At 50.2% G+C, this 22,084-nt stretch overlaps 1 protein-coding gene across 1 annotated transcript in view; it reads left to right on the top strand.

The window, feature by feature from the left end:
* Positions 1 to 22,084, top strand: part of LOC116938467 (uncharacterized) — a 56,516-nt gene that overhangs the window by 11,768 nt on the left and 22,664 nt on the right. Inside the window, exon 2 of the mRNA XM_076055365.1 lies at positions 17,824 to 17,943. Coding sequence (XP_075911480.1) covers positions 17,824 to 17,943 — 120 coding nt within the window. The remainder of the gene's footprint in view (positions 1 to 17,823; positions 17,944 to 22,084) is intronic.

Raw genomic sequence — 22,084 nt, 5'->3', positions numbered from 1 at the left:
CACAGAGACCCATAGACTCACCACTACACAGAGACCCATAGACTCACCACCACACAGAGACCCATAGACTCACCACTACACAGAGACCCATAGACTCACCACCACACAGAGACCCATAGACTCACCACTACACAGAGACCCATAGACTCACCACTACACAGAGACCCATAGACTCACCACCACACAGAGACCCATAGACTCACCACTACACAGAGACCCATAGACTCCCCACTACACACAGAGACCCATAGACTCACCTCTATACAGAGACCCATAGACTCACCACTACACAGAGACCCATAGACTCACCACTACACAGAGACCCATAGACTCACCACCACACAGAGACCCATAGACGCACCACCACACAGAGACCCATAGACTCACCACTACACAGAGACCTATAGACTCACCACTACACACAGAGACCCATAGACTCACCACTACACAGAGACCCATAGACTCACCACTACACAGAGACCCATAGACTCACCACTACACAGAGACCCATAGACTCACCACTACACAGAGACCCATAGACTCACCACCTCACAGAGACCCATAGACTCACCACTACACAGAGACCCATAGACTCACCACCACACAGAGACCCATAGACTCACCACTACACAGAGACCCATAGACTCACCACTACACACAGAGACCCATAGACTCACCTCTATACAGAGACCCATAGACTCACCACTACACAGAGACCCATAGACTCACCACTACACAGAGACCCATAGACTCACCACTACACACAGAGACCCATAGACTCACCACTACACAGAGACCCATAGACCCACCACTACTACACAGAGACCCATAGACTCACCACTACACAGAGACCCATAGACTCACCACTACACAGAGACCCATAGACTCACCACCACACAGAGACCCATAGACTCACCACATAGACACCCATAGACTCACCACCACACAGAGACCCATAGACTCACCACTACACAGACACCCATAGACTCACCACCACACAGACACCCATAGACTCACCACCACACAGAGACCCATAGACTCACCACTACACAGAGACCCATAGACTCAACACCACTACACAGAGACCCATAGACTCACCACTACACAGAGACCCATAGACTCACGACCACTACACAGAGACCCATAGACTCACCACTACTACACAGAGACCCATAGACTCACCACCACACAGAGACCCATAGACTCACCACTACACAGAGACCCATAGACTCACCACTACACACAGAGACCTATAGACTCACCACTACACAGAGACCCATAGACTCACCACCACACAGAGACCCATAGACTCACCACTACACAGAGACCCATAGACTCACCACTACACAGAGACCCATAGACTCACCACCACACAGAGACCCATAGACTCACCACTACACAGAGACCCATAGACTCACCACTACACAGAGACCCATAGACTCACCACTACACAGAGACCCATAGACTCACCACTACACAGAGACCCATAGACTCACCACTACACAGAGACTCATAAACTCACCACTACACAGAGACCCATAGACTCACCACCACACAGAGACCCATAGACTCACCACCACACAGAGACCCATAGACTCACCACTACACAGAGACCCATAGACTCACCACTACACAGAGACTCATAGACTCACCACTACACAGAGACCCATAGACTCACCACTACACAGAGACCCATAGACTCACCACTACACAGAGACCCATAGACTCACCACCACACAGAGACCCATAGAATCACCACCACACAGAGACCCATAGACTCACCACTACACAGAGACCCATAGACTCACCACTACACACAGAGACCCATAGACTCACCACTACACAGAGACCCATAGACTCACCACTACTACACAGAGACCCATAGACTCACCACTACACAGAGACCCATAGACTCACCACTACACAGAGACCCATAGACTCACCACCACACAGAGACCCATAGACTCACCACTACACAGAGACCCATAGACTCACCACCACACAGAGACCCATAGACTCACCACTACACAGAGACCCATAGACTCACCACTACACAGAGACCCATAGACTCACCACTACACACAGAGACCCATAGACTCACCTCTATACAGAGACCCATAGACTCACCACTACACAGAGACCCATAGACTCACCACTACACAGAGACCCATAGACTCACCACCACACAGAGACCCATAGACTCACCACCACACAGAGACCCATAGACTCACCACTACACAGAGACCCATAGACTCACCACTACACACAGAGACCCATAGACTCACCACTACACAGAGACCCATAGACTCACCACTACACAGAGACCCATAGACTCACCACTACACAGAGACCCATAGACTCACCACTACACAGAGACCCATAGACTCACCACCACACAGAGACCCATAGACTCACCACTACACAGAGACCCATAGACTCACCACCACACAGAGACCCATAGACTCACCACTACACAGAGACCCATAGACTCACCACTACACAGAGACCCATAGACTCACCACCACACAGAGACCCATAGACTCACCACTACACAGAGACCCATAGACTCCCCACTACACACAGAGACCCATAGACTCACCTCTATACAGAGACCCATAGACTCACCACTACACAGAGACCCATAGACTCACCACTACACAGAGACCCATAGACTCACCACCACACAGAGACCCATAGACGCACCACCACACAGAGACCCATAGACTCACCACTACACAGAGACCTATAGACTCACCACTACACACAGAGACCCATAGACTCACCACTACACAGAGACCCATAGACTCACCACTACACAGAGACCCATAGACTCACCACTACACAGAGACCCATAGACTCACCACTACACAGAGACCCATAGACTCACCACCTCACAGAGACCCATAGACTCACCACTACACAGAGACCCATAGACTCACCACCACACAGAGACCCATAGACTCACCACTACACAGAGACCCATAGACTCACCACTACACACAGAGACCCATAGACTCACCTCTATACAGAGACCCATAGACTCACCACTACACAGAGACCCATAGACTCACCACTACACAGAGACCCATAGACTCACCACTACACAGAGACCCATAGAGTCACCACCACACAGAGACCCATAGACTCACCACTACACAGAGACCCATAGACTCACCACTACACACAGAGACCCATAGACTCACCACTACACAGAGACCCATAGACTCACCACTACACAGAGAACAATAGACTCACCACTACACAGAGACCCATAGACTCACCACTACACAGAGACCCATAGACTCACCACTACACACAGAGACCCATAGACTCACCACTACACAGAGACCCATAGACTCACCACTACTACACAGAGACCCATAGATTCACCACTACACAGAGACCCATAGACTCACCACTACACAGAGACCCATAGACTCACCACCACACAGAGACCCATAGACTCACCACTACACAGAGACCCATAGACTCACCACCACACAGAGACCCATAGACTCACCACTACACAGAGACCCATAGACTCACCACTACACAGAGACCCATAGACTCACCACTACACACAGAGACCCATAGACTCACCTCTATACAGAGACCCATAGACTCACCACTACACAGAGACCCATAGACTCACCACTACACAGAGACCCATAGACTCACCACCACACAGAGACCCATAGACTCACCACCACACAGAGACCCATAGACTCACCACTACACAGAGACCCATAGACTCACCACTACACACAGAGACCCATAGACTCACCACTACACAGAGACCCATAGACTCACCACTACACAGAGACCCATAGACTCACCACTACACAGAGACCCATAGACTCACCACTACACGGAGACCCATAGACTCACCACCACACAGAGACCCATAGACTCACCACTACACAGAGACCCATAGACTCACCACCACACAGAGACCCATAGACTCACCACTACACAGAGACCCATAGACTCACCACTACACAGAGACCCATAGACTCACCACCACACAGAGACCCATAGACTCACCACTACACAGAGACCCATAGACTCCCCACTACACACAGAGACCCATAGACTCACCTCTATACAGAGACCCATAGACTCACCACTACACAGAGACCCATAGACTCACCACTACACAGAGACCCATAGACTCACCACCACACAGAGACCCATAGACTCACCACCACACAGAGACCCATAGACTCACCACTACACAGAGACCTATAGACTCACCACTACACACAGAGACCCATAGACTCACCACTACACAGAGACCCATAGACTCACCACTACACAGAGACCCATAGACTCACCACTACACAGAGACCCATAGACTCACCACTACACAGAGACCCATAGACTCACCACCTCACAGAGACCCATAGACTCACCACTACACAGAGACCCATAGACTCACCACCACACAGAGACCCATAGACTCACCACTACACAGAGACCCATAGACTCACCACTACACACAGAGACCCATAGACTCACCTCTATACAGAGACCCATAGACTCACCACTACACAGAGACCCATAGACTCACCACTACACAGAGACCCATAGACTCACCACTACACAGAGACCCATAGAGTCACCACCACACAGAGACCCATAGACTCACCACTACACAGAGACCCATAGACTCACCACTACACACAGAGACCCATAGACTCACCACTACACAGAGACCCATAGACTCACCACTACACAGAGAACAATAGACTCACCACTACACAGAGACCCATAGACTCACCACTACACAGAGACCCATTGACTCACCACCACACAGAGACCCATAGACTCACCACTACACAGAGAACAATAGACTCACCACTACACAGAGACCCATTGACTCACCACCACACAGAGACCCATAGACTCACCACTACACAGAGACCCATAGACTCACCACTACACAGAGACCATAGACTCACCACTACACAGAGACCCATAGACTCACCACTTCACAGAGACCCATAGACTCACCACTACACAGAGACCCATAGACTCACCACTACACAGAGACCCATAGACTCACCACTACACAGAGACCCATAGACTCACCACTACACAGAGACCCATAGACTCACCACCACTACACAGAGACCCATAGACTCACCACTACACAGAGACCCAAAGACTCACCACTACACAGAGACCCATAGACTCACCACTACACAGAGACCCATAGACTCACCACTACACAGAGACCCATAGACTCACCACTACACAGAGACCCATAGACTCACCACTACACAGAGACCCATAGACTCACGACCACTACACAGAGACCCATAGACTCACCACTACACAGAGACCCATAGACTCACCACTACACAGAGACCCATAGACTCACCACCACTACACAGAGACCCATAGACTCACCACTACACAGAGACCCATAGACTCACCACTACACAGAGACCCATAGACTCACCACTACACAGAGACCCATAGACTCACCACCACACAGAGACCCATAGACTCACCACTACACAGAGACCCATAGACTCACCACTACACACAGAGACCCATAGACTCACCACTACACAGAGACCCATAGACTCACCACTACACAGAGAACAATAGACTCACCACTACACAGAGACCCATAGACTCACCACTACACAGAGACCCATAGACTCACCACTACACACAGAGACCCATAGACTCACCACTACACAGAGACCCATAGACTCACCACTACTACACAGAGACCCATAGACTCACCACTACACAGAGACCCATAGACTCACCACTACACAGAGACCCATAGACTCACCACCACACAGAGACCCATAGACTCACCACTACACAGAGACCCATAGACTCACCACCACACAGAGACCCATAGACTCACCACCACACAGAGACCCATAGACTCACCACTACACAGAGACCCATAGACTCACCACTACACACAGAGACCCATAGACTCACCACTACACAGAGACCCATAGACTCACCACTACACAGAGACCCATAGACTCACCACTACACAGAGACCCATAGACTCAACACTACACAGAGACCCATAGACTCACCACCACACAGAGACCCATAGACTCACCACTACACAGAGACCCATAGACTCACCACCACACAGAGACCCATAGACTCACCACTACACAGAGACCCATAGACTCACCACTACACAGAGACCCATAGACTCACCACCACACAGAGACCCATAGACTCACCACTACACAGAGACCCATAGACTCCCCACTACACACAGAGACCCATAGACTCACCTCTATACAGAGACCCATAGACTCACCACTACACAGAGACCCATAGACTCACCACTACACAGAGACCCATAGACTCACCACCACACAGAGACCCATAGACTCACCACCACACAGAGACCCATAGACTCACCACTACACAGAGACCTATAGACTCACCACTACACACAGAGACCCATAGACTCACCACTACACAGAGACCCATAGACTCACCACTACACAGAGACCCATAGACTCACCACTACACAGAGACCCATAGACTCACCACTACACAGAGACCCATAGACTCACCACCTCACAGAGACCCATAGACTCACCACTACACAGAGACCCATAGACTCACCACCACACAGAGACCCATAGACTCACCACTACATAGAGACCCATAGACTCACCACTACACACAGAGACCCATAGACTCACCTCTATACAGAGACCCATAGACTCACCACTACACAGAGACCCATAGACTCACCACTACACAGAGACCCATAGACTCACCACTACACAGAGACCCATAGAGTCACCACCACACAGAGACCCATAGACTCACCACTACACAGAGACCCATAGACTCACCACTACACACAGAGACCCATAGACTCACCACTACACAGAGACCCATAGACTCACCACTACACGGAGAACAATAGACTCACCACTACACAGAGACCCATAGACTCACCACTACACAGAGACCCATTGACTCACCACCACACAGAGACCCATAGACTCACCACTACACAGAGAACAATAGACTCACCACTACACAGAGACCCATTGACTCACCACCACACAGAGACCCATAGACTCACCACTACACAGAGACCCATAGACTCACCACTACACAGAGACCATAGACTCACCACTACACAGAGACCCATAGACTCACCACTTCACAGAGACCCATAGACTCACCACTACACAGAGACCCATAGACTCACCACTACACAGAGACCCATAGACTCACCACTACACAGAGACCCATAGACTCACCACTACACAGAGACCCATAGACTCACCACCACTACACAGAGACCCATAGACTCACCACTACACAGAGACCCAAAGACTCACCACTACACAGAGACCCATAGACTCACCACTACACAGAGACCCATAGACTCACCACTACACAGAGACCCATAGACTCACCACTACACAGAGACCCATAGACTCACCACTACACAGAGACCCATAGACTCACGACCACTACACAGAGACCCATAGACTCACCACTACACAGAGACCCATAGACTCACCACTACACAGAGACCCATAGACTCACCACCACTACACAGAGACCCATAGACTCACCACTACACAGAGACCCATAGACTCACCACTACACAGAGACCCATAGACTCACCACTACACAGAGACCCATAGACTCACCACCACACAGAGACCCATAGACTCACCACCACACAGAGACCCATAGACTCACCACCACACAGAGAGCCATAGACTCACCACTACACAGAGACCCATAGACTCACTACTACACACAGAGACCCATAGACTCACCTCTATACAGAGACCCATAGACTCACCACTACACAGAGACCCATAGACTCACCACTACACAGAGACCCATAGACTCACCACTACACAGAGACCCATAGATTCACCACTACACAAAGACCCATAGACTCACCACTACACAGAGACCCATAGACTCACCACTACACAGAGACCCATAGACTCACCTCTACACAGAGACCCATAGACTCACCACTACACAGAGACCCATAGACTCACCACTACACAGAGACCCATAGACTCACCACCACTACACAGAGACCCATAGACTCACCACTACACAGAGACCCATAGACTCACCACTACACAGAGACCCATAGACTCACCACTACACAGAGACCCAAAGACTCACCACTACACAGAGACCCATAGAATCACCACTACACAGAGACCCATAGACTCACCACTACACAGAGACCGATAGACTCACCACTACACAGAGACCCATAGACTCACCACTACACAGAGACCCATAGACTCACCAATACACAGATACCCATAGACTCACCACTACACAGAGACCCATAGACTCACAACTACACAGAGGCCCATAGACTCACCACCACTACACAGAGACCCATAGACTCACCACTACACAGAGACCCATAGACTCACCACTACACAGAGACCCATAGACTCACCACTACATAGAGACCCATAGACTCACCACCACACAGAGACCCATAGACTCACCACTACACAGAGACCCATAGACTCACCACTGCACAGAGACCCATAGACTCACCACTACACAGAGACCCATAGACTCACCACTACACAGAGACCCATAGACTCACCACTACACAGAGACCCATAGACTCACCACCACTACACAGAGACCCATAGACTCACCACTACACAGAGACCCACAGACTCACCACTACACAGAGACCCATAGACTCACCACTCACCACTACACTGAGACCCATAGATTCACCACTACACAGAGACCCATAGACTCACCACCACACAGAGACCCATAAACTCACCACTACACAGAGACCCATAGACTCACCAGCACTATACAGAGACCCATAGACTCACCACCACTACACAGAGACTCATAGACGCACCACTACACAGAGACCCATAGACTCACCACTACACACAGAGACCCATAGACTCACCTCTATACAGAGACCCATAGACTCACCACTACACAGAGACCCATATACTCACCACCACACAGAGACCCATAGACTCACCACTACACAGAGACCCATAGACTCACCACCTCTACACAGAGACCCATAGACTCACCACCACTACACAGAGACTCATAGACTCACCACTACACAGAGACCCATAGACTCACCACTCACCACTACACAGAGACCCATAGACTCACCACTACACAGAGACCCATAGACTCACCACTACACAGAGACCCATAGATTCACCACTACACAAAGACCCATAGACTCACCACTACACAGAGACCCATAGACTCACCACTACACAGAGACCCATAGACTCACCTCTACACAGAGACCCATAGACTCACCACTACACAGAGACCCATAGACTCACCACTACACAGAGACCCATAGACTCACCACCACTACACAGAGACCCATAGACTCACCACTACACAGAGACCCATAGACTCACCACTACACAGAGACCCATAGACTCACCACTACACAGAGACCCAAAGACTCACCACTACACAGAGACCCATAGAATCACCACTACACAGAGACCCATAGACTCACCACTACACAGAGACCGATAGACTCACCACTACACAGAGACCCATAGACTCACCACTACACAGAGACCCATAGACTCACCAATACACAGATACCCATAGACTCACCACTACACAGAGACCCATAGACTCACAACTACACAGAGGCCCATAGACTCACCACCACTACACAGAGACCCATAGACTCACCACTACACAGAGACCCATAGACTCACCACTACACAGAGACCCATAGACTCACCACTACATAGAGACCCATAGACTCACCACCACACAGAGACCCATAGACTCACCACTACACAGAGACCCATAGACTCACCACTGCACAGAGACCCATAGACTCACCACTACACAGAGACCCATAGACTCACCACTACACAGAGACCCATAGACTCACCACTACACAGAGACCCATAGACTCACCACCACTACACAGAGACCCATAGACTCACCACTACACAGAGACCCACAGACTCACCACTACACAGAGACCCATAGACTCACCACTCACCACTACACTGAGACCCATAGATTCACCACTACACAGAGACCCATAGACTCACCACCACACAGAGACCCATAAACTCACCACTACACAGAGACCCATAGACTCACCAGCACTATACAGAGACCCATAGACTCACCACCACTACACAGAGACTCATAGACGCACCACTACACAGAGACCCATAGACTCACCACTACACACAGAGACCCATAGACTCACCTCTATACAGAGACCCATAGACTCACCACTACACAGAGACCCATATACTCACCACCACACAGAGACCCATAGACTCACCACTACACAGAGACCCATAGACTCACCACCTCTACACAGAGACCCATAGACTCACCACCACTACACAGAGACTCATAGACTCACCACTACACAGAGACCCATAGACTCACCACTCACCACTACACAGAGACCCATAGACTCACCACTACACAGAGACCCATAGACTCACCACCACACAGAGACCCCTAGACTCACCACTACACAGAGACCCATAGACTCACCCCTACACATAGACGCATAGATTCACCACTACACAAAGACCCATAGACTCACCACTGCACAGAGACCCATAGACTCACCAATACATAGAGACCCATAGACTCACCACTACACAGAGACCCATAGACTCACCACTAAACAGAGACCCATAGACTCACCACTACACAGAGACCCATAGACTCACCTATACACAGAGACCCATAGACTCACCACTACACAGAGACCCATAGACTCACCACTACACAGAGACCCATAGACTCACCACTACTCAGAGACCCATAGACTCACCACTACACAGAGACCCATAGACTCACCACTACACAGAGACCCATAGACTCACCACCACACAGAGACCCATAGACTCACCACTACACAGAGACCCATAGACTCACCACTACACAGAGACCCATAGACTCACCACTACACAGAGACCCATAGACTCACCACTACTACACAGAGACCCATAGACTCACCACTACACAGAGACTCATAGACTCACCACTACACAGAGACCCATAGACTCACCACTCACCACTACACAGAGACCCACAGACTCACCACTACACAGAGACCCACAGACTCACCACTACACATAGACCCATAGACTCACCACTACACAGAGACCCATAGACTCACCGCTACACAGAGACCCATAGACTCACCACTACACAGAGACCCATAGACTCACCACTCACCACTACACAGAGACCCATAGACTCACCACTACACAGAGACCCATAGACTCACCACTACACAGAGACCCATAGACTCACCACTACACAGAGACCCATAGACTCACCACTACACAGAGACCCATAGACTCACCACTCACCACTACAGAGACCCATAGACTCACCACTGCACAGAGACCCATAGACTCACCACTACACAGAGACCCATAGACTCACCACTACACAGAGACTCAAAAACTCACCACTACACAGAGACCCATAGACTCACCACTCACCACTACACAGAGACCCATAGACTCACCACCACACAGAGACCCATAGACTCACCACTACACAGAGACTCATAGACTCACCACTACACAGAGATCCATAGACTCACCACCACACAGAGACCCATAGACTCACCACTACACAGAGACCCATAGACTCACCACTACACAGAGACCCATAGACTCACCACTACACAGAGACCCATAGACTCACCACCACACAGAGACCCCTAGACTCACCACTACACAGAGACCCATAGACTCACCCCTACACATAGACGCATAGACTCACCACTACACAACGACCCATAGACTCACCACTGCACAGAGACCCATAGACTCACCAATACATAGAGACCCATAGACTCACCACTACACAGAGACCCATAGACTCACCACTAAACAGAGACCCATAGACTCACCACTACACAGGGACCCATAGACTCACCTATACACAGAGACCCATAGACTCACCACTACACAGAGACCCATAGACTCACCACTACACAGAGACCCATAGACTCACCACTACTCAGAGACCCATAGACTCACCACTACACAGAGACCCATAGACTCACCACTACACAGAGACCCATAGACTCACCACCACACAGAGACCCATAGACTCACCACTACACAGAGACCCATAGACTCACCACTACACAGAGACCCATAGACTCACCACTACACAGAGACCCATAGACTCACCACTACTACACAGAGACCCATAGACTCACCACTACACAGAGACTCATAGACTCACCACTACACAGAGACCCATAGACTCACCACTCACCACTACACAGAGACCCACAGACTCACCACTACACAGAGACCCACAGACTCACCACTACACAGAGACCCATAGACTCACCACTACACAGAGACCCATAGACTCACCGCTACACAGAGACCCATAGACTCACCACTACACAGAGACCCATAGACTCACCACTCACCACTACACAGAGACCCATAGACTCACCACTACACAGAGACCCATAGACTCACCACTACACAGAGACCCATAGACTCATCACTACACAGAGACCCATAGACTCACCAGTACACAGAGACCCATAGACTCACCACTCACCACTACAGAGACCCATAGACTCACCACTGCACAGAGACCCATAGACTCACCACTACACAGAGACCCATAGACTCACCACTACACAGAGACTCAAAAACTCACCACTACACAGAGACCCATAGACTCACCACTCACCACTACACAGAGACCCATAGACTCACCACTACATAGAGGCCCATAGACTCACCACCACACAGAGACCCATAGACTCACCACTACACAGAGACTCATAGACTCACCACTACACAGAGATCCATAGACTCGCCACCACACAGAGACCCATAGACTCACCACTACACAGAGACCCATAGACTCACCACTACACAGAGACCCATAGACTCACCACTACACAGAGACCCATAGACTCACCACTACACAGAGACCCATAGACTCACCACTACACAGAGACCCATAGACTCACCACTACACAGAGACCCATAGACTCACCACCACTACACAGAGACTCATAGACTCACCACTACACACAGAAACCCATAGACTCACCACCACACAGAGACCCATAGACTCACCACTACACAGAGACTCATAGACTCACCACTACACAGAGATCCATAGACTCACCACCACACAGAGACCCATAGACTCACCACTACACAGAGACCCATAGACTCACCACTACACAGAGACCCATAGACTCACCACTACACAGAGACCCATAGACTCACCACCACTACACAGAGACTCATAGACTCACCACTACACACAGAAACCCATAGACTCACCACCACACAGAGATCCATAGACTCACCACCACACAGAGACCCATAGACTCACCACTACACAGAGACCCATAGACTCACCACTACACAGAGACCCATAGACTCACCACTACACAGAGACCCATAGACTCAACACACAGACACACACATAGACACACACACAGACACACACACCGCGGTGACGTCACGGAATATGCATAATTAATAGTGGGCGTGCCTCATGAATAATTAAGAGATATTTGAGCCTCATGAATAATTAATCAGATGCCCCCTTGTGATGAATAATTAATGAGGCCAGCGAGTTTGGTGAGAATTTGTTCTTAGATGTCGCTTCAGATCCGTTTTTCAGGCTACCTGGGGCAGCTTTGTCCGTGTGTCTGTGGGTGGGTGAGTGGGTGGGTGGGTGAGTGGGTGGGTGGGTGGGTGAGTGAGTGAGTGGGTGAGTGAGTGGGTGGGTGGGTGAGTGGGTGGGTGAATGGGTGGGTGGGTGAGTGGGTGAGTGAGTGAGTGGGTGGGTGAGTGAGTGAGTGGGTGAGTGAGTGAGTGAGTGGGTTAGTGGGTGGGTGGGTGAGTGGGTGAGTGGGTGAGTGAGTGGGTGGGTGGGTGAGTGGGTGAGTGAGTGAGTGGGTGAGTGGGTGAGTGGGTGAGTGGGTGGGTGGGTCAGTGAGTGGGTGAGTGAGTGGGTGAGTGAGTGGGTGAGTGAATGGGTGGGTGAGTGGGTTGGTAAGTGGGTGGGTGGGTGAGTGGGTGAGTGGGTGAGTGAGTGGGTGGGTGGGTGAGTGGGTGAGTGAGTGAGTGGGTGGGTGGGTGAGTGAGTGGGTGAGTGAGTGGGTGAGTGAGTGGGTGAGTGAATGGGTGGGTGAGTGGGTTGGTAAGTGGGTGGGTGGGTGAGTGGGTGAGTGGGTGAGTGAGTGAGGGAGTGGGTGAGTGAGTGAGTGAGTGGGTGGGTGAGTGAGTGAGTGAGTGGGTGGGTGAGTGAGTGGATGAGTGAGTGGGTGAGTGAGTGGGTGAGTGAATGGGTGGGTGAATGGGTTGGTGAGTGGGTGGGTGAGTGAGTGGGTGAGTGGGTGAGTGAGTGGGTGGGTGGGTGAGTGGGTGAGTGAGTGAGTGGGTTGGTGAGTGGGTGGGTGAGTGAGTGGGTGAGTGGGTGAGTGAGTGGGTGGGACGGTGATTGGGTGAGTGATTGAGTGGGTGAGTGGGTGAGTGGGTGGGTGGGTGGGTGGTTGAGTGAGTGGGTGAGTGAGTGGGTGAGTGAGTGGGTGAGTGAATGGGTGGGTGAGTGGTTTGGTAAGTGGGTGGGTGGGTGAGTGGGTGAGTGGGTGAGTGAGTGGGTGGGTGGGTGAGTGGTTGAGTGAGTGAGTGGGTGGGTGGGTGAGTGAGTGGGTGAGTGAGTGGGTGAGTGAGTGGGTGAGTGAATGGGTGGGTGAGTGGGTTGGTAAGTGGGTGGGTGGGTGAGTGGGTGAGTGGGTGAGTGAGTGAGGGAGTGGGTGAGTGGGTGAGTGAGAAGGTGAGTGGGCGAGTGAGCGGGTGGGTGGGTGAGTGGGTGAGTGGGTTGGTAGGTGAGTGAGTGAGTGTGTGAGTGGGTGGGTGGGTGAGTGGGTGGGTGAGTGGGTGAGTGGGTTGATGAGTGGGTGAGTGTGTAGGTAACTGAGTGAGTGAGTGGGTGGGTGAGTGAGTGGATGAGTGAGTGGGTGAGTGAATGGGTGGGTGAGTGGGTTGGTGAGTGGGTGGGTGGGTGAGTGGGTGAGTGGGTGGGTGAGTGGGTGAGTGGGTGAGTGAGTGAGTGAGTGATTGAGTGGGTGGGTGAGTGAGTGTGTGTGTGAGTGGGTGGCTGGGTGAGTGAGTGAGTGGGTGGGTGGGTGAGTGGGTGAGTGGGTGAGTGGGTGGGTGGGTGGGTGAGTGGGTGAGTGGGTGGTTGAGTGAGTGAGTGGGTGGGTGAGTGAGTGAGTGGGTGAGTGAGTGAGTGAGTGGGTGGGTGAGTGAGTGGGTGAGTGAGTGGGTGAGTGAGTGGGTGAGTGAATGGGTGGGTCAGTGGGTTGGTGAGTGGGTGGGTGAGTGAGTGGGTGAGTGGGTGAGTGAGTGGGTGGGTGAGTGGGTGAGTGAATGTGTGGGTGAGTGGGTGAGTGGGTGGGTGGGTGAGTGAGTGGGTGAGTGAGTAGGTGAGTGAGTGGGTGAGTGAATGGGTGGGTGAGTGGGTTGGTAAGTGGGTGGGTGAGTGGGTGAGTGGGTGAGTGAGTGGGTGGGTGGGTGAGTGGGTGAGTGAGTGAGTGGGTGGGTGGGTGGGTGAGTGAGTGAGTGGGTGAGTGAGTGGGTGAGTGAGTGGGTGAGTGAATGGGTGGGTGAGTGGGTTGGTAAGTGGGTGGGTGGGTGAGTGGGTGAGTGAGTGAGGGAGTGGGTGCGTGGGTGAGTGAGAAGGTGAGTGGGCGAGTGAACGGGTGGGTGGGTGAGTGGGTGAGTGAGTGGGTTGGTAGGTGAGTGAGTGAGTGTGTGTGTGAGTGGGTGGGTGGGTGAGTGGGTGAGTGGGTTGATGAGTGGGTGAGTGTGTAGGTAACTGAGTGAGTGAGTGGGTGGGTGGGTGAGTGAGTGGGTGAGTGAGTGGGTGAGTGAATGGGTGGGTGAGTGGGTTGGTGAGTGGGTGGGTGGGTGAGTAGGTGAGTGGGTGGGTGAGTGGGTGAGTGGGTGAGTGGGTGAGTGGGTGAGTGAGTGAGTGAGTGATTGAGTGGGTGGGTGAGTGAGTGTGTGTGTGAGTGGGTGGCTGGGTGAGTGAGTGAGTGGGTGGGTGAGTGGGTGAGTGGGTGAGTGGGTGGGTGGGTGGGTGAGTGGGTGATTGAGTGGTCGGGTGGGTGAGTGGTTGAGTGAGTTTGTGGGTGAGTGGGTGGGAAAATGAGTGGTTGAGTGAGTGAATGGTCGAGTGAGTGGGCGAATGGGTGGGTGAGTGAGTGGGTGAGTGGATGTGTGGGTGAGTTGGTGAGTGGGTGGGTGAGTGGGTGAGTGAGTGAGTGAGTGGGTGAGTGAGTAGGTGAGTGGGCGAGTGAGCGGGTGGGTGGGTGAGTGGGTGAGTGAGTGGGTGGGTAGGTGAGTGAGTGAGTGTGTGTGTGAGTGGGTGGCTGGGTGAGTGGGTGAGTGAGTGAGTGGGTGGGTTGGTGAGTGGGTGAGTGAGTGATTGAGTGGGTGAGTGGGTGAGTGGGTGGATGAGTGAGTGAGTGGGTGGGTGGGTGGGTGGATGGGTGAGTGGGTGAGTGAGTGGGTGGGTGGGTGAGTAGGTTGGTGAGTGGGTGAGTGAGTTTGTGGGTGAGTGGGAGAATGAGTGGTTGAGTGAGTGAGTGGTCGAGTGAGTGGGCGAATGGGTGGGTGAGTGAGTGGGTGAGTGGATGTGTGGGTGGTTGAGTGGGTGGGTGGGTGAGTGTGTAGGTGACTGAGTGAGTGAGTGGGTGGGTGGGTGAGTGAGTGGGTGAGTGAGTGGGTGAGTGAATGGGTGGGTGAGTGGATTGGTGAGCGGGTGGGTGGGTGAGTGGGTGAGTGGGTGGGTGAGTGGGTGAGTGAGTGAGTGAGTGGGTGAGTGAGTAGGTGAGTGGGCGAGTGAGCGGGTGGGTGGGTGAGTGGGTGAGTGAGTGGGTGGGTAGGTGAGTGAGTGAGTGTGTGTGTGTGTGAGTGGGTGGCTGGGTGAGTGGGTGAGTGAGTGAGTGGGTGGGTGAGTGGGTGAGTGAGTGATTGAGTGGGTGAGTGGGTGGATGAGTGAGTGAGTGGGTGGGTGGGTGGGTGGATGGGTGAGTGGGTGAGTGAATGGGTGGGTGGGTGAGTGGGTGGGTGAGTGGGTGAGTGAGTTTGTGGGTGAGTGGGAGAATGAGTGGTTGAGTGAGTGAGTGGTCGAGTGAGTGGGCGAATGGGTGGGTGAGTGAGTGGGTGAGTGAGTGGGTGAGTGAATGGGTGGGTGAGTGGGTTTGTGAGTGGGTGGGTGAGTGGGTGAGTGGGTGAGTGAGTGGGTTAGTGAGTGGGTGAGTGGGTGAGTGAGTGAGTGAGTGGGTGAGTGGGTAGGTGAGTGAGTGGGTGAGTGGGTGGGTGAGCGAGTGAGTGTGTGAGTGAGTGAGTGGGTGGGTGAGTGGGTGAGTGAGTGAGAGAGTGAGTGGGTGGGTGAGTGGGTGGGTGAGTGGGTGGGTGAGTGGGTGGGTGAGTGGGTGGGTGAGTGGGTGGGTGAGTGGGTGGGTGAGTGGGTGGGTGAGTCGCTACGCTGCGCTATGAACCTGGCGACCCGGGTTCGATTCCCGCTCACCGCCAACACCAGTGACGATTATCTGAGCCGGTCCCGGGCCTCCCCTAGGTCGACTCAGCCTCAAATGAGTACCTGGTGTAGCGGTGTAGTAAACATCGCCACTAGGGAGACAAAGGCGGTCGGGCGTGGTGCTGGCCACCCACCCCCTCGTGTACCGTTCCGGCCTTCATAGGTGCTCGCTAACAGCACTTGCCCCTACAGTCTGTTAAGGTTATATGGGGGATCTTTGGTCTTTGCCTGTCACGTGGTCTCTGCTCTGCAGGCTTCTCCGATTGGCCAATCCCCCCGGCAACTGCAGCCAATGGGATCGTCGCTGGCGAGGTGAAATGGATCATCATCATCATCAGTAGTGGTATTATCATCATCATCAGTATTGGTATCATCTTCAGTAGTAATATCATCATCAGTAGTAGCATCATCATCAGTAGTAGTAGCATCATCATCAGTAGTAGTATCATCATCATCAGTAGTAGTAGTATCATCATCATCAGTAGTATCATCATCATCAGTAGTAGTATCATCATCATCATCAGTAGTAGTAGTAGTATCATCATCATCAGTAGTATCATCATCATCAGTAGTAGCATCATCATCAGTAGTAGCATCATCTTCATCAGTAGTAGTATCATCATCATCAGTATTAGATTCACCATCAGTAGTTCCATCATCATCATCAGTAGTAGTATCATCATCAGTAGTAGTATCATCATCATCAGTATCATCATCATCAGTAGTAGTATCATCATCATCAGTAATAGCATCATCATCATCATCAGTATTAGTATCATCATCAGTAGTAGTATCATCATCATCATCAGTATCATCATCATCATCAGTAGTAGTATCATCATCATCATCATCAGTAATAGTATCATCATCAGTAATAGTATCATCATCAGTAGTAGAATCATCATGTGGAGTAGCATTACACTATACACTTCATCATACACTACACTATACAGTACACTATACACTACTACACTATTCACTACACTATACACTACACTATACACTACACTATACACTACTACACTATACACTACACTACACACTATACACTTCACCATACACTACACTTTAAACTACACTATACACTACACTATACACTACTACACTACATCATCCACTACACTATACACTACACTACACACTACTATACTACACTATACACAACTACACTATACACAACTACACTATACACTATACACTACACTATACACTACACTATACACTTCACCATACACTACTACACTACACTATACACTACACTACCCACTACACTATACACTACTACACTACACTATACACAACTACACTATACACTACACTATGCACTACACTTTACACTACACTATGCACTACTACACTACACACTACACTATACACTACTACACTATACACTACACTATACACTACACTATACACTACACTATACACTACACTATACACTACACTATACACTACACTACACTATACACTACACTATACACTACACCATACACCACACTATACAGTACACTACACTATACACTACACTATACACTACACTATACACTATGCACTACACAATACACTACACCATACACCACACTATACACTACACTACACTATATACTACTACACTACACTATACACTACACTATACACTACACCATACACTACACTATACACTACACTACACTATACACTACACCATACACTACACTATACACTACACTATACACTACACTATACACTACACCATACACTACACTATACACTACACCATACACTACACTATACACTACACTACACTATACACTACACTATACATTACACTATACACTACACTATACACTACTATACAGTATACACTACTACACTACACTATACACTACACTATACACTACTACACTATACACTACTACACTATACACTACACTACTATACACTACTACACTATACACTACTACATTATACACTACACTATACACTACTACACTACACTATACACTACTACACTATACACTACTACACTACACTATGCACTACACCATACACTACACTATACACTACACTATACAGTACACTATACACTACACTGTACACTACACTAAACCCTACTACACTATACACTACTATACACTATACACTACTATACACTACACTATATTACTTCACCATACACTACTACACTACACTATACACTACACTACATTATACACTATACACTACACTATACACTACACTGAACACTACTACACTACACTATACACTTCACCATATACTACTATACTATACACTACTACACTATACACTACTACACTACACTATACACTTCATCATACACTACTACACTATACACTATTACACTACTACACTACACTATACACTTCATCATATACTACTACACTATACACTACTACACTATACACTACTACACTACACTATACACTACACTATACACTACTACACTATACACTACTACACTATACACTACTACACTATACAATACTACACTATACACTACACTATACACTACACTGTACACTACTACACTATACACTACTACACTATACACTACACTATACACTACACTATACACTACTACACTACACTATACACTTTACCACACACTACTACACTACACTATACACAACACTATACACTACATTATACACTACTACACTACACTATACACTTTACCACATACTACTACACAACACTACTACACTACACTATGCACTACACTATACACTACTCCACTGTGTGAGTCTCTGTGTGTCTCTGTGTGTCTCTGTGTGTGTCTCTGTGTGTCTCTGTGTGTGTCTGTGTGTCTCTGTGTGTCTCTGTGAGTCTCTGTGTGTGTCTGTGAGTGTCTCTGTGTGTCTCTGTGTGTCTCTGTGTCTCTGTGTGTCTCTTTGTGAGTCTCTGTGAGTCTCTGTGTGTGTCTCCGTGTGTGTCTCTGTGAGTCTCTGTGTGTGTCTGTGAGTGTCTCTGTGTGTGTCTCTGTGTGTGTCTCTGTGTGTCTCTGTGTGAGTCTCTGTGTGTCTCTGTGTGTCTCTGTGAGTCTCTGTGTGTCTTTGTGTGAGTCTCTGTGTGTCTCTGTGTGTGTCTCTGTGTGAGTCTCTGTGTCTGTCTCTGTGTGAGTCTCTGTGTGTGTCTCTGTGTGAGTCTCTGTGTGTCTCTGTGTGTCTCTGTGTCTCTGTGTGTCTCTCTGTGAGTTTCTGTGAGTCTCTGTGTGTCTCTGTGTGAGTCTCTGTGAGTCACTGTGTGTGTCTCTGTGTAAGGCTCTGTGAGTCTCTGTGTGTGTCTGTGTGTGTCTCTGTGTGTCTCTGTGTGTTTCTCTGTGTGTCTCTGCGTGTCTTTGTGTGTGTCTCTGTGTCTCTGTGAGTCTCTGTGTGTGTCTCTGTGTGTGTCTCTGTGTGTCTCTCTGTGTGTCTGTGTGTGTCTCTGCGTGTCTCTGTGTGTCTCTGTGTCTCTGTGTGTCTCTGTTTGTCTCTGTGTGAGTCTCTGTGTGTCTCTGTTTGTCTCTGTGTGTGTCTCTGTGTGAGTCTCTGTGTGTCTGTGTGTGTCTGTGTGAGTCTGTGTGTGTCTCTGCGTGTGTATCTGTGAGTCTCTGTGTGAGTCTCTGTGTGTCTCTGTGTGAGTCTCTGTGTGTCTCTCTGTGAGTCTCTGTGTGTCTCTGTGTGAGTCTCTGTGAGTCACTGTGTGTGTCTCTGTGTGTCTCTGTTTGTCTCTGTGTGTATCTCTGTGTATCTCTGTGTGCGTCTGTGTGTGTCTCTGTGTGTGTCTCTGTGGGAGTGTCTGTTTAAGTCTCTGTGTATGTCTCTGTGTGTGTCTCTGTGTGTGTCTGTGAGTCTCTGTGTGTGTCTGTGAGTCTCTGTGAGTCTCTGTGTGTCTCTGTGTGTGTCTCTGTGTGTGTCTGTGAGTCTCTGTGTGTTTCTGTGTGTCTCTGTGTGTGTCTCTGTGTGAGTCTCTGTATGTGTCTGTGTGTATGTCTCTGTGTGTCTGTGAGTCTCTGTGTCTCTGTGTGTCTCTGTGAGTCTCTGTGTGTCTCTGTGTGTCTCTGTGTGTGTCTCTGTGTGTGTCTCTGTGAGTCTCTGTGTGTCTGTGAGTCTCTGTGTCTCTGTGTTTCTGTGTCTCTGTGTGTGTCTCTGTGTGTCTCTGTGTGTCTCTGTGAGTCTCTGTGTGTGTCTCTGTGTGTGTCTCCGTGTGAGTCTCTGTGTGAGTCTCTGTGTGTGTCTCTGTGTGTGTCTCTGTGTGTCTCTGTGTGTGTCTCTGTGTGTCTCTGTGTCTCTGTGAGTCTCTCTGTGTCTCTGTGTGTGTCTCTGTGTGTCTCTGTGTGTCTCTGTTTGTCTCTGTGTGAGTCTCTGTGTGTCTCTGTTTGTCTCTGTGTGTGTCTCTGTGTGAGTCTCTGTGTGTCTGTGTGTGTCTGTGTGAGTCTGTGTGTGTCTCTGCGTGTGTATCTGTGAGTCTCTGT

Source organism: Petromyzon marinus, chromosome 71 (assembly GCF_048934315.1).
Source record: "Petromyzon marinus isolate PM22_M1 ecotype Great Lakes invasive population chromosome 71, UKy_Petmar_22M1.pri1.0, whole genome shotgun sequence".
Classification (NCBI taxonomy): Eukaryota; Metazoa; Chordata; class Hyperoartia; order Petromyzontiformes; family Petromyzontidae; genus Petromyzon; species Petromyzon marinus.
Note: the sequence above shows the minus strand (reverse complement) of the source record. Positions and strands in the feature narration are given on the sequence as shown.